The following is a 13,790-nucleotide window of genomic DNA, read 5'->3' as shown; positions in this document are numbered from 1 at the left end:
AAACTTCTAAACCCATCAAAAGTGGATAATATGGTAAAATATGTTGACATCCACATTATTCGTGAAGCCATTCTATAAATGCCCAAGCTCGCTTGCTTTGAGAATCCAATCCATATCCATCCACAGACTTGGCTTTCTTTCTCTTTTCCTCCGAAGGGCTTTTCTCTTTCTTTCCTCAAGGAAAAGTCAATGTAATATTAGCTCTCGTTTGCTGTTGTCGAAATAATTTGAATTCAATCTACTTGACTCTTCCAACGGTGACTTTTTTCCTATTCTGTTAAAAACACACACACTACAAATTTCAAGATCGTCGGCTATGGTTTATTATTGTTCTATTTTAGCTTACTATGATTTAACTTGGCTTCCCCCATAAAATAGGGGATGCCCAAATCAATTACGAACACTATATTTGGATCGAGAGAAGTGGAGAGAAAAGAAACTCACTGAGAGAAGAGAAGAGAAGAAAAACTCAGTTTCTCTCCACCATCTTTGGGTTGATAGGAGAGAAGTTGAGATAGTTTTAAAATTTTTAAATAACTTAAAAGATATCTAAAGGCAAAGTTGAAATTATAATTTTTGTTAAAAATGATTTTTCTCCAAAACTTAGCATTTTGAAGAGAAAGAAAATTCACATTTTTTCTTTTCTCTTCTCTTCTCTTCATTGTTATGACAACTTGATATTTACCAAGGGTCTTGTTAATGCGTGCTCTTAGGACACACATTAAAGTGCAATAAGTACACTTTGAAAATTGGATTTTGTATTGAAAATACTATTAAAAAAATGATTTTTTTTACCAAAATATAGATTCCAATTTCCAAAGTGTAGTTATTGGACTTTAGCATGAGCCCTTACGGCACAGGTTAACAAAACCTGTTCTTTAATAAAACTCCCCAACTTTTATGGTAAGTTGTCGAACCATCTGTGGACCCAACGAAGTGCTCTACGTGGCATTTGTCAACTTTCGCCACGTGTTGATCGTGAACCGAACCTATCACAAAAGTGAGGTTATTTTGGTAATTTTACAAAAACCGGATTCTTCTCCTCTCGTAACCATCTCTGGTTGACCCTATTTCGCTCGAGAGCTGCTCTCAGTACAAAATGTCTTCTCTCATGTGTTCACCCGCCATTTTCACTCCACCATCCTCTCTCAAGAGACCAGCGGCGATTCCAATTCGGCCGAGTTCGTTTCATCGATTTCCTTCTCTGAATCGGTCAGTATTTTTTTTGTTCTAATTGTACTCTCATCTTCCCCACAAAACGGATTATCTTCAAAATTTTGCTTGAATTTCTGTAATTTTAAGAGGCTTTGTTATCTGCTTCTACATAATTTATAACAATTGATACACTTGAAGCATCAATCCTGACCGTCCAAATGTCGGACCACCCTTTGCTTGGGCAATGCATGATCATCAATCCCAACCATCCGATTGAAAAGATTTGTAAAAAAAAAAAAGGACTTTATTTGTTGTCTTGATCACAACTGTACATATGGGGTTAACTATGGATCAAGTTATTTTCTTACTTGGAGTTAATATGGCGGATTTTAGGAAAAAAGAGGTCCCATATCTGTTTATTTTTATTTTTATTGTAGTAGTTATGGATGAATTAATGGAGGGCTTAGACCCATAGCTCAGTTGGTTTGACACATTGAAAAACAGCTTACCCATCAAAAGAAGAAAAAAAAAATGGAGTGAATTCGAAACTAGAGGTATGGAGAGATTTTATAAAAAAACTAAAGGTATGTTTGATTGCATGGAAAGTCACTTTCCATGGAATTTGAAATCCATGGAAAATTAGTTGTGGAAAATAGGTAGGATTGGAAAATCAAATTCCATTGTTTGATTTCACTTTGATAAAATATGAGAGAAAAGAAGAAGAGGAGAAGGAGGAAGAAGATGAGAGGAGGGGGACAGGAAGAAGAAGATGACGAGGAAGAGGGAGAGGGAGGATGTGGAGACGGTGGCAACGAAGGTGGTGGCGGTGACGGCGACGGTGGCGAAAGGGATGATGGCGGGGACGGAGGTAAGTGAGGAAGATGGGGGGAGAACGTGGTGGTGGTGGTGGCGGAGGACGTGAGGGATGGAGAAGAAGGAGAAGAAGAAAAAGAAGAAGAGAGAGAGAGAGAGAAGGTGGTCGGAGACGGAGCCGACGGCGACGGCGATGGTGACGACGGCAATGACGACAACGGCGAGGTTAGTGTAATGGTGGTGGGTGGTGGTGGTGGTGGTGGTAGTAGTGGTGGTGGTAGGGAAGAATTGAGGATGAAAAATATGGGTGGATTTCATTTTCCCACCCATATGGGTGGGAAATTGAAATCCATGATTTAGTGGACTTTTGAATGGGGTGGAAAATGAAATTCCATTTCCATGTGCAATCAAACACTTGAAAAATGTCATTTTCCATGGAAATTGATTTTCCACCCTATTTTCCATGTGCAATCAAACATACCGGTTTTTTCAATTATCCATGGTGATGTCATTCATTTTGCGATTGAGTTGTAACAATTAAACTAAAAATAAAAATAAAAAATTAGATCAACCATGTTAAAAGCTGAATGTTGGGCAGTCAAGAAACAACATATCCATATAACGAGCATAGCAAAGACGAGAATGTTGAGATGAATGAGTGGTAAAACTATCAATAAGGACTTTGGTGTAAGCTAAGGGAACTTATAGGACAAGAGGGAAGGCAAAGATGACATAATATGTAATTAGTAAGAAAAGATACGAAGATGCATGCCCTGATTGAAGAAACTACTCAAGATATAGTAGAATGGTGAAATAGGATTTGTATTGCGGACACCAATGTTTCGTATAAGACTAAAGATTGTTATTACTATTATTTGCAGTGGCAACAGTAGTATTACTTCTATGAGGGTTTTTTTTTTCTTCCCATTTTCTAAAGAAAGTTCATAATGATTTTTGGTCTTGTTGGGTTCCAATTCTCTACATGGCAGTCACATGTCGACATGTCATGTTTAAGAGTTTGCAGATATAGTCTGAGTGCTTAGGTTCCAAATTTCCAGACATTCATCATGATCATCGTTTTCATTATTGTTATATTATCTTTATTATAGTAGATTTATTGTTATAGAGCCAAAAGTCGAAATAGGATTCACTCTGCTAACCCAAATACTTGGGATAAAGGATTGATTATTGTCCCAATAGAATCTAATCAACACATATCTCAAACATACCATTCACGTTGAATTAAAACAGAGTTATGGTTACTTACCTTGTGCCATCACAATAGTTTTGATTCAATGTGTTGGAGGTGTGTTATTCAATCCACGTTCCTTGCAACCTTCGAAACCCTGATGAAATTGATCATTTTATTGCTAGACGCACCTTCCCCTTCTTTCTATATGGATCGACTAGATTGTGATTGATGGATATCACTTCTTTTATGTTTTTTTATTTTTGGTGTTCTCCACAATACGTTATCTATTCAACGTTTTCAATATGGGTAACCGATCCCTTTTATAAACAAAGGTTGAGGGCCTAGAAGCATTCTTTTAGTAGGTTTCCTACTAATCTTTAAAGAATATAGAGTTCTAATTATATTGGATTTCCAATAATATTGATATTCTATTATATTATAGAATCCTTGTGTGATTTGGAAACAAAATCGTGGAGGTCAATTTGATCCGAGGTTAATGAGGCCACACGTTACATGTGGTTTCTGACATTCTCCCACTTGTCCCATTAGACCGATTGTGCTAATAGTGAATTTCAAAAAAATATTTTGAAAAATGACTTAACTTTAGGATTCTATAATTAAAACCTTGTATACGTGATCATAAATTTTAAAATCATCAATATTCTCAATATATAGTTAGATTTCTTAATGCCATATTTCGATTAAATATTAATGTGAGTCATGGCGGTTGTATGTCATCTATGCCATACTTCCTTCCATGTACCACGCTATCAATACCTTCTCTGATATAGCCTTTAATTGTGCTCCTTGAATTTGTCTTGTCAAGACATTTCCTGTATCACTTAAATCCAAACAAAATATGCATGATATAATTGGAAACATGAAATAAACAGAAACAAACTTTATTTAGTATTAATGTTAATATCAATTACATAATCACTTCAAGGTAATCTATTTCATATACATAAAAGATTTTCCCAAAAGACCCATCCTAATAACATGTTCTCTGTAAACTTTTAGTGATAACCCTTTTGTCAATGGATCAGCTATCATTTGAGTGGTACTAATATTTTCTATTGACACTAATTATTTTTTGATTCTTTCTCTAACTACCAAGTACCTGACTTCCACGTGTTTCACATTGTTTGAGTACTTTCTATTCTTAGAAAAAAAACACAACTGCAGTATTATTACAATATATCTTCAGCGGCCTAGTTATAAAATCGACAACCCCAAGTCCTGAGATAAAATTTCGCAACCAAAGAGCATGACTCGTGGCCTCAAAACATACTACGAATTCAGCCTCCATGGTAGAAGAAGCAGTAATGCTTTGTTTCTCGCTTCTTCACGAGATAGCTCCTCCTGATAGCAAAAATACGAAACTTGATGTAGACTTTCTACTATCAGAGCATTTGGAAAAATCTAAATCTGGGTACCCGATCACCTCAAGATGATCCGATCTCCTGTGAGTATATAGTCCTTCGTCCCTTATAGATACCTCATAACCTTCTTTGCAGTTTTCTAATGATTTATTCTAGAGGTATTTTGATATCTTCCAAACATTCTAACTGCAAACTGATATCCAATCTGGTACAAGTCCGAGCATATATCAAACTCCCAATAGCTGAAGTGTGTGAAATATCCTTTGTCTGCTCCCTTTCTAAATGATAACATTATATCACCTTAATCCATTATTTTGTTGAGGGTCTGGCACTTATTCCGGCCCTCTATTTACATAGCGAAGAAAGGCAAAGGCTCTTGTTCGAATGCGTGACTGCGGCGCGCCTATCGCCCCGGTACGGCACTCTAAAATGCATGTTGGGTTGAGGCCAGCAATAAGACTGCGACTAGGGAGACGAAGAATGGAATTGAAGGCATAGTCTCAAAGAACAGAATTGAACACCAACCAACGAGTGGCGGATTTGGATGGAATCCTGCAAAAGAAATCATTTTGTGGTCATTGAATCAAGTTGAACTTGTCTCCTTTCCCGATAAGCATATCACCATTAGAACAAGATTGCATAAACTGTATATGGAATAGATTATTTTAAAGTGGTTGTATAATTGACATTTATATTAGTACTAAATACAGTTTGTTTCTATTTATTTCATGTTTTCAATTATATTATACATATTTTGTTAGGATTTAATTGATACAGGAAATGTCTTGACAAAATAAATTAAAGGGGTACGATTAAAGGCTATATAAGAGAAGGTATTGATAGCATGGTGCATGGAAGGAAGTATGATATAGATGACATACAACCGCCATGACTCACATTAATATTTGATCGAAATATGACATTAAGGAATCTAATTATATATTTGGGATATTGATAATTTTAAAAGTCGTGATCACGTATAAAATGTTTTTGATTATAGAATCCTAAAGTTGAATCATTTTTCAAAATATTTTTTGAAATTCACTATTAACACAATCGGTATAATGAGCCAAGTAGGAAAATATTAGAAACCTATGTAACGTGTGGCCTCATTAACCTTAGTCAAATTGACCTTCACGGTTTTGATTTCCAAATCACACAAGGATTCTATAATATAATTAGTATATTAATATTATTGGAAATCCAATATAATTAAAACTCTATATTCTTTAAGATTTAGTAGGAAACCTTGATGGATAGGAAACCTACAAAAAGAATGATTCTAGGCCTTCAACTTTCGTCTATAAAAAGGATCAACTTTCGTCTATAAAAAGGATCGGCAATCCCATATTGAAAGTGTTGAAGAGAGAACAATTTGTGAAGAATGCACAAAATAAGAGAATAATTAAAGAAGTGATATCCATCAATCACAATCCAACCAATCCACATAGAGAGAAGGGGAATGTGAGTCTAACAATAAAAGATCAATTCGATTGGGGTTTCGAAGGGTACAAGGAACGTGGATTGAAGTACACACCTCCAACACATTGAATCAACAATTTTGTGATGGCAGAAGGTAAGTAACTATAGCCTTGTTTTAATTTAATGTGAATGGTATGTTTGAGATATGCGTTGATTAGATTTTATTGGAACAATGAAAGTCATGTTGAATTTGAATGCATAAATTTTATAACAATTATTATTACTAAAGTTTAGGCATTGGCATCCACTTTGGGGCTAAAGGGGTGGAAGGGGAAAGGCAATAAAATTGGAGTGTTACTATTGAAAAAAGGGGAGAAGGGGAAAAACAATAAAGTTGGAGGAATATTTTTGGAAGGAGTGAGACTAGGTGTCTCAATGGACGCCTGGTTACCTGATAAACTACAACCAGATTGGTTTAGTGTCTATCCTTTTGGATCCAATCATGCTGTTTATTATACGGAGCCAAAGTCCTAATTACCCAATATACCTGATTGAGTTAGAAGGGCCTTGTTCCATCTTTTAGACCTTGCAAATATTTGAGTCAGATCTCGTGTACTGGTAGCTGCCTGTTTACACCACTTCATGAAGTTGATTTGACTGAGTTCCTACTTAGCTGAGTTAATGTCAACTTAATATGATTTAGCCACTTGACAATGAGATCACTGTTACATGAAACTACAAAACTCCGGGTACTAAAAAATGTGCATGTTCAATGAGATTTGGGTTCAGAAAAGCATGGTTAAAAAGCTACAAAGAGATGAGATCGTGAAAAGTTAGATGGTGAAGGAATCATGTTTAATCATATTTTTGTTAAAAAAATTACTTGTAAGCATACATGCACATATATACATACCATACACTCATTGTATAATACAGAATATGTGGTAATGTAAGTATGATGATGGTCTAGTAGCTTAAGCAATTCTAATAGTTTCCAGAACATGTTTCTCCTTTTCAGAATTCTAGAAAAAAGTAAAATCATTTTCTTTTTGAAAAATATATTTAAAGCTACAAAACAGATATAGTCAATTGTAAACAAGGGTTTTCTTTAAAATGGATGTGAGTTTTAATTGTGTTATATTTAAAAAAAATGTAAGTTCTAATCATGAGTTTTTTTTTTTAAATTTCTAAATTTACAGGGTTGTTTTGAATCAGTGAATGGTTGTGTTTTATGGCGGTGTTTTGGAAAACAACACCATTCAACCTTATTTCTTAAAAATGACTTTTTTTTTCTTTCAAAAGGTGTGTTTTGAAAGAGATTCTCTAACTATGATTGAGATAATTCAGATGAGTAGTTACCAACTGGGCTGAAATTATGCAGGATCTCAATTAATTTTTGGATTAATCATGGAATGAAGGGAACTGTTGATTGCTGTTTGATCTAGTGTTGTTGTTCTTTTATACATATCCTAGGCTAGGCGCTTTCTTCTTGACATTTTCTCTCTTTTTTATTGTTGCTCATATAGGTCTAGAGTGAGCTGCAGTTATGTTGACGCAAACATAGAGGACTTCACATCTGCTCCAATAGATGTTGTCGCCGATGTGAAGACTGAACGGGTCCGACTTGGAATTTTCAACTTATATCTTTTCTTATCCTCGAATCATCAATATACTGCACCACAGTTATCCTAACAATGATAAATCTCACTGATGTTTTCTTTTGTAGGTTGTAGTCTTGGGAGGCAGTGGTTTTGTTGGTTCTGCAATATGCAGGGCTGCAGTCTCCAAGGGCTTAGAGGCTGTGAGCCTAAGCAGGTGTATATGCTATTGGATTCATAGATTGTTTTTGTGCTTTATAGCATATCCACTTTCACACGGTGTTATACACACACTCACCACCTCACAACTCTTATCACATTCGTACTGTTAATCCTCTATATACTATTGGAAGGCATGCACTTTACACATTACACCAGTTTTTTCAAATGCTAAGGTGTGACGCGGAATCTCCTGACCATACATTTTAATCGATAAATTATTAGTTAGATGGATAAGTATATAGGAAAATATTATAATAAAGAGAGACCTGGGGGAAATCTCAAAAAAAAAAAAAAATTGAGAAAAAAAAAAAGAAAGGAAGGAAGAAGAAGAAAAAGAGCAGTATGAGAACTCACAATTTTACATTTGAAAATTAAATATAAAATGAAAACTACAAGCTCAAAATAAAATTGAACCACATGCATAGCTTCTCAAACTTTCCAAGTTTCTATCCCTCAAAATAAAAACAACACTACAGTATTACAACCACCCAAAAGAATAAGTTTGGAATCGACAAAGAAATAGAATAGGGAAAAATGTAACACATCCCCATAAGGTGTCAAAAAGGTATGCGCCTCCCGTAAGGCATAAGTTTTTGAGGGAAAATGAAAGTAAGTCCAAATAGGAATGGGGATGTCATTATAATAGCAATAGATCTATAGATACACAAATAATTTAGTTCATGTTGGACAACTATATCACACGTAATTTATCTCAAGATCTTTGGTATAAGACTTTTCTGTTTTTGTCATTATATTATAAATAATTCAAAAATAATAGATATATTGAGTGGGAGAGCGAGATGTTGTTGTTGTTGTGGTTATATAAATCATTTCATAAAAAATATAATAATAGATATATTTGAGTGAGAGAGCAGGCTGACCAGTCTGGGATTGAAGCACCGGGATGGAATGGTCATAGTAGTGGGTTCCCCTGGAGGGGGCATTAGTAACAGTAGGTACGGCTGGAGTATCGCTATTGATAGCATATCCGGCTTACCTTTGACTAGTCCCAATGAAAATAGAATATTTGATTTTTTTTTTCCTGAAAATCAGTGTTGACATGTTTCAATCATTTGATACAACATTATTATCTGACATGGAAATGTTGTATCTTATTGTGTATCTTATGTGTCTTTCTCAATTACACATGCTTTACCTGTGCACGAGCTTGTATTGCATTGAAATGCACTCACTTTTGTTTGCAATTGACTTAGGTTTGTGAAATTTTTTATCATCTTGATTGTACTTTATTATCTCCCTGTTATGCAAGAAAATTTTCGAAGTCTGAAAATTGCAAAAATGATTGTAGGTCAGGGCGACCTTCTTACTCAGATTCATGGGTTGACCAGGTCACATGGGTAACAGGCATGCTCCTCTCTTTCAGTGTTGGCTTCTACTGTTGTTGGATTGAGTAGTTGTTTTGTCTTCTATCAAAATGCTATTCTCCCACTTTTGATTCTATGTTTCTTTTTTTGTGTGTATCCTGACTTCGATGGTGATGATATGTTAGTATGGACCTCGTTCTTAGCCTACCTCTCTGAAACATTGTGCTTCTATGGATGTGTATATCTGAACCTTGTGTTCAATTTATAAAGGGGACGTTTTCTACGCAAATTGGGATGAGGTACTGGTTGGGGCTACTGCAGTTGTTTCAACTATCGGAGGTTTTGGTAGTGAGGAGCAAATGAAGAAGATAAATGGTGAGGCCAATGTTTTGGCAGTAGGTGCGGCAAAGGATTTTGGTAAGGAATCATCCATGTTGCACTATCCTTTTAGCTATTATAGATATTTCTTTCCTTTTCATAAAATAGTACTTGTATTTTCTGAGTCCCAGAGATATAAGATGGTTTAAATCTATAAATTATGTGTGGAGTACATTGAAGATACTGATTCATGTAAAGAACGTGGTGGTGGAAGTTGTATTCATTTAAAAAAGTAGTTTGTATTTTAGGTGAATCTTCTACCTCATCATCTTCATTTTCATCAAAGCCTTGCCCCAAAAAATTGGGTTCATTTCAGTTGTTTGAATCCCTAACAAAATGTGAGATGGTCATGATAAATCATGCTTGTGCCCTATGTAACAAAGACATGGATACGTGTGTCGATGTCCAGTGGTATGAATCATCAAGTGATTTCTTTAAAATGTTTTTGTTCATGTTAAGTATATAAATGAGTTATTTGTACATTGAAATGGTATGTCCTGTATATGCTTAATAGTTGAAAGCAAAGTATTTGAATAAATTAATATTTGTCAAAATGTATGTCAGCATGTGTCTGACACGTGAATACGAAATGGTGTCTAACATGAAAAGTTCTAGGCAAAATGGAATGTACTTGTTACATAGATTACACCTATGTAATAATGACGTGGTACTTGTTGTCCAACACAGATACCAGGTGGTCTGCCATGACACATATAACAAACCCAATGTGTGTGTATCGTGCATGCATGTCAGAAGATTTTTGTGTGTGTGTGTGTGCGCACACGCATTTGTGAGGAGATTTTTTATGTAAGAGTAAGGAAAGAAGCATATGAAAAGTAACCTAAAAAAAAAGTTGGAAAACATTTCCACACACCATTGGACTACCCAATAACTGAACAAATATAGAAAAGACTATCAACCATCTACGGTCATGTTTAATGACTTAATGAAGTATGATGATCAACGAATGGAACAGACCAAGTAATATTTAAAATAATGGGTGACATTGCATTACGTGTTAAAATGTGTTGGAACATGGCAGCATGGAAAAATCTCAGAAGGTGCCATATCTTTGCTGTAGTTCATAGAACTTCACACCCACAATTTCCAACTGTTACAGTACTTGTTGACACCTATACTTGTCAACTTGCATTTACATTTCCTCTTCCTCCAACCATCTGCCTACCCACAAAAACACAAAAACACACAAACAAAAATAAGAAAAGTAAGGAAGAAAAAAAGAGTTTACTTTCCCTTATTCTATTCGGATCAGTTTTCGGTTTTAGAGTCATTTGTAAGTTTGTTTTGCTGTAGAGAAAGCAAACATATCATATCTTCCTTGTATTAATGATGCCTTTGTACCTTCTATAGCATATACTTGCTGTTTTTGTACAGGTTTTTTAGTAAAAACATCGCTTCTTAATGTTGGCTTCTGTTACTGCAATTTTTTATTTTATTTCTCCACTTTTCACTAGTTCCCATTGTTTGTAACTTCCCAATATCTGCATATACCTACTACTGTACTGATTTCCATCAAGAAGCTAAAACGATTCTTACAGTTGCAAAGAGATTTTCTAAGGCAAAAAGTCTTAGAAATTATACTCCCGATAAAATGCCTTTCAAACCTGGTGTCATGTTTTAGTAAATTTAGATGTTAAATGGTATAAGATTCTTGCTATTTTTTAAATTGCTTTCAACAGTGAACTTCCCTTATATTTCTTTCAAGTTGCATGTCAAGAATACATCTGTTATACTTTCTCCTTTCCTTGTAGGGATTCCCAAGTTTATCTTGATTTCCGTGCATGATTACAATCTACCATCATTTCTACTTTCCTCTGGCTACTTCACCGGAAAGAGGAAAGCTGAATCAGAGGTTCTCTCCAAATACCCAAACTCTGGTAATTTACAACTCTTCTTCTCAAACCTTTGACTCTTGATCAAAGCTAGTTTACCTAAGAGAAACATTTTCCTTAACTAAGGGTCGTTTTACTCAAATGGATTACCACATCAGCAATCCAACGCCACTGCCCTTTAAGTTTCATCGAAAAACTCAGATCCCAAAAAAAAGAAGTTTCAAAAAACAATTTCTTTTGAGCTTGATCCAAGGTTTTGAAAATAGATGGCTACTGAACTTCCACATAACGCTCTAACTTAAAATTGAAATTCAACTGTGAAAAATAAATTGTTTTTTTGGATTTTTTTTTTCAAAGTTCATAGAACTTTGCTCTACAACCCTGAAGCATCGGATGATGTTTTTGGATGCCACAAGTCTGCCCAAGGACCTTAGTAAGGCTAGTCAGACTCTTTACCTAATGGTTAACCACAAGGACAGTGGTAATGGCTTACATAGTGTAAGAGCCACAATTTAATTAATGGCTCCTACCGATGAAAGAAGTCTCACTAACCTGACAGATGGTCATAATCGTCAATCAATTGCTTTTGCTTGGATGGGTGAAAGGCAAATTATCCTGAATGAAGTCGGCATACAATCAGGTTAAATTTTGGTTGAGATGTCGTAGGTGAGAACCCTTGCATGCAGCTTCCAATCCCCTCCCCCTATATATGCTATTGACAGTGATTGTTCATTCTACCTAACAGAAATTTGACATTTCCTGTTTTTTTGTTTTTTGTTTTTTTCGTTTTGGTGATTTTGAGGTATCCATCCAAGTTTTGGTGAAAACCAGAGATACCCCCCCCCCCCCCCCCCCAGTGTCGAAACAGGGTTTTCAACCTGATGACATGGCCTTGGACTTCCATCTTCCATTAGGGAAGAACAAAAATAACTGAAATGCACTCATCTTCAAGCTCTTGCCAAAAACCTTTGCTCTTCTTCCCAAAAAACCCATTTTTAAACCTCTAGGGAATGGGTTTCTTCTTTCACCTTCAACCTCAATATTATATTCTCCTTCAACCTGTAAACCAGAAGACCAAGATATATACATATATGTATATACAATAGTTTTTTTGGTGGGTGTGTGTGTGTGCACACGTGTGTTTTGGAGGGAGAGGGTGAAAGCAATGGGTTGTCAGGGAAAAAAAAAAAAGACCAAGGATTTGAATAGGTTAAGAAAAACTTTACCCTAGAAGTTTGAGACCATCGGTTTTCGGGGGGAAAAATTAAGGGATTTTTGGAAAAAGGTTTAAAACAAGCGCATATTTTTGTTAGCCTTCCTTGGAAGACTGCTGTTAAGGTGGTATGTCATCTGTTTGAAAACCATGGGTATCTCTAATTTTCACCAAATCCCAGAGAGGTACCTCAAAATTACCTCTATTTTTCCTTTTTGGTTTGGAGCTCAATGTTTTCTTATATTCATTTTTAGGTGTTGTATTAAGACCTGGTTTCATATACGGGAAACGGAAGGTCGATGGCTTTGAGATCCCGCTTGATTTGATAGGAGAACCATTGGAGAGTTTTTGATTGCAACCGACAACTTCACCAAACCTCTTAGTTCGCTTCCAGCATCCGATATACTCTTGGCCCCACCTATTAGTGTTGATGATGTTGCACTTGCAGTAATAAATGGGGTAATAGATGACGATTTCTTTGGTGTTTTTACAATTGAGCAAATCAAGGAAGCTGCTGCTAAAGTGAGGGTGTGAAATAGATACATTTAGATAGAAATTAAACATAGATAGAATACTTTCGAATCTGAACAACCATAGCAGAAACAGTTCTTCGGTCTCTCAATAAAGTTCATGCAAATTGATTTGGTGAAAGATGTTACAATTGATTTTATTGTTTTTTCCTTGATCTATCTTACTTGGCCCAAATTTGGTTATAGTTGGATACATTTTTAGCAAAAATATTATGTTCCATTTGGGTGTAAAATGATTTTTTGCTTTTTATATTTTTTTCCTTGTTTTGTGGGAAATTTATTTAGGATGATTTTACAATTTGCAATGAAGGCTACAATTTTAGCGAGAAGAAATGTTTAAAGGTGAAAGTTTTGAAAGAGCGAGAGGAAGATCAAAAAGAACATGAATTGAGTTGATAAGAGCTGATATGAACACGTTTGAATTAACAAAAGACAGATTTAGACATAATTGAATGGGTAAGAAGTTTCGTCTAGCTGATTGTTTTTTTTTTAAGATTATGCTTTTATGACGATCACAATGACAATGACTTTGTAAAATTACAAAATTAATTTTAAATATAGTAATATCATGAAAGATAATAAAGTTTCGGTTTGAAAAATGATCAAATTATTGAATGTGGAATATGTTTTTATTTTAAATGTTGGAAATTGGTATATTAGATGGCCATTCATTATGTACAAATTCTAGGCAATATTTTAAAAAATCT

General features: G+C 35.1%; 1 protein-coding gene across 1 annotated transcript; it reads left to right on the top strand.

Moving 5' to 3' along the window:
• Positions 1–1,028: 1,028 nt before the first annotated feature.
• LOC147408320 (NAD(P)-binding Rossmann-fold superfamily protein) lies at positions 1,029–13,276 on the top strand. Its single transcript, XM_086437272.1, is given in 8 exon segments — positions 1,029–1,212; positions 7,491–7,581; positions 7,691–7,779; positions 9,094–9,149; positions 9,380–9,526; positions 11,260–11,385; positions 12,808–12,894; positions 12,897–13,276. Coding segments are annotated over 8 exon segments (900 nt in total). The 5' UTR covers positions 1,029–1,099; the 3' UTR covers positions 13,088–13,276.
• The last annotated feature ends 514 nt before the right edge of the window (positions 13,277–13,790 follow it).

Source organism: Akebia trifoliata, chromosome 3 (assembly GCF_017979445.1).
Source record: "Akebia trifoliata isolate Shusen 1 chromosome 3, ASM1797944v1, whole genome shotgun sequence".
Taxonomy (NCBI): Eukaryota; Viridiplantae; Streptophyta; class Magnoliopsida; order Ranunculales; family Lardizabalaceae; genus Akebia; species Akebia trifoliata.
This window is presented reverse-complemented; position numbering and strand designations above follow the sequence as displayed.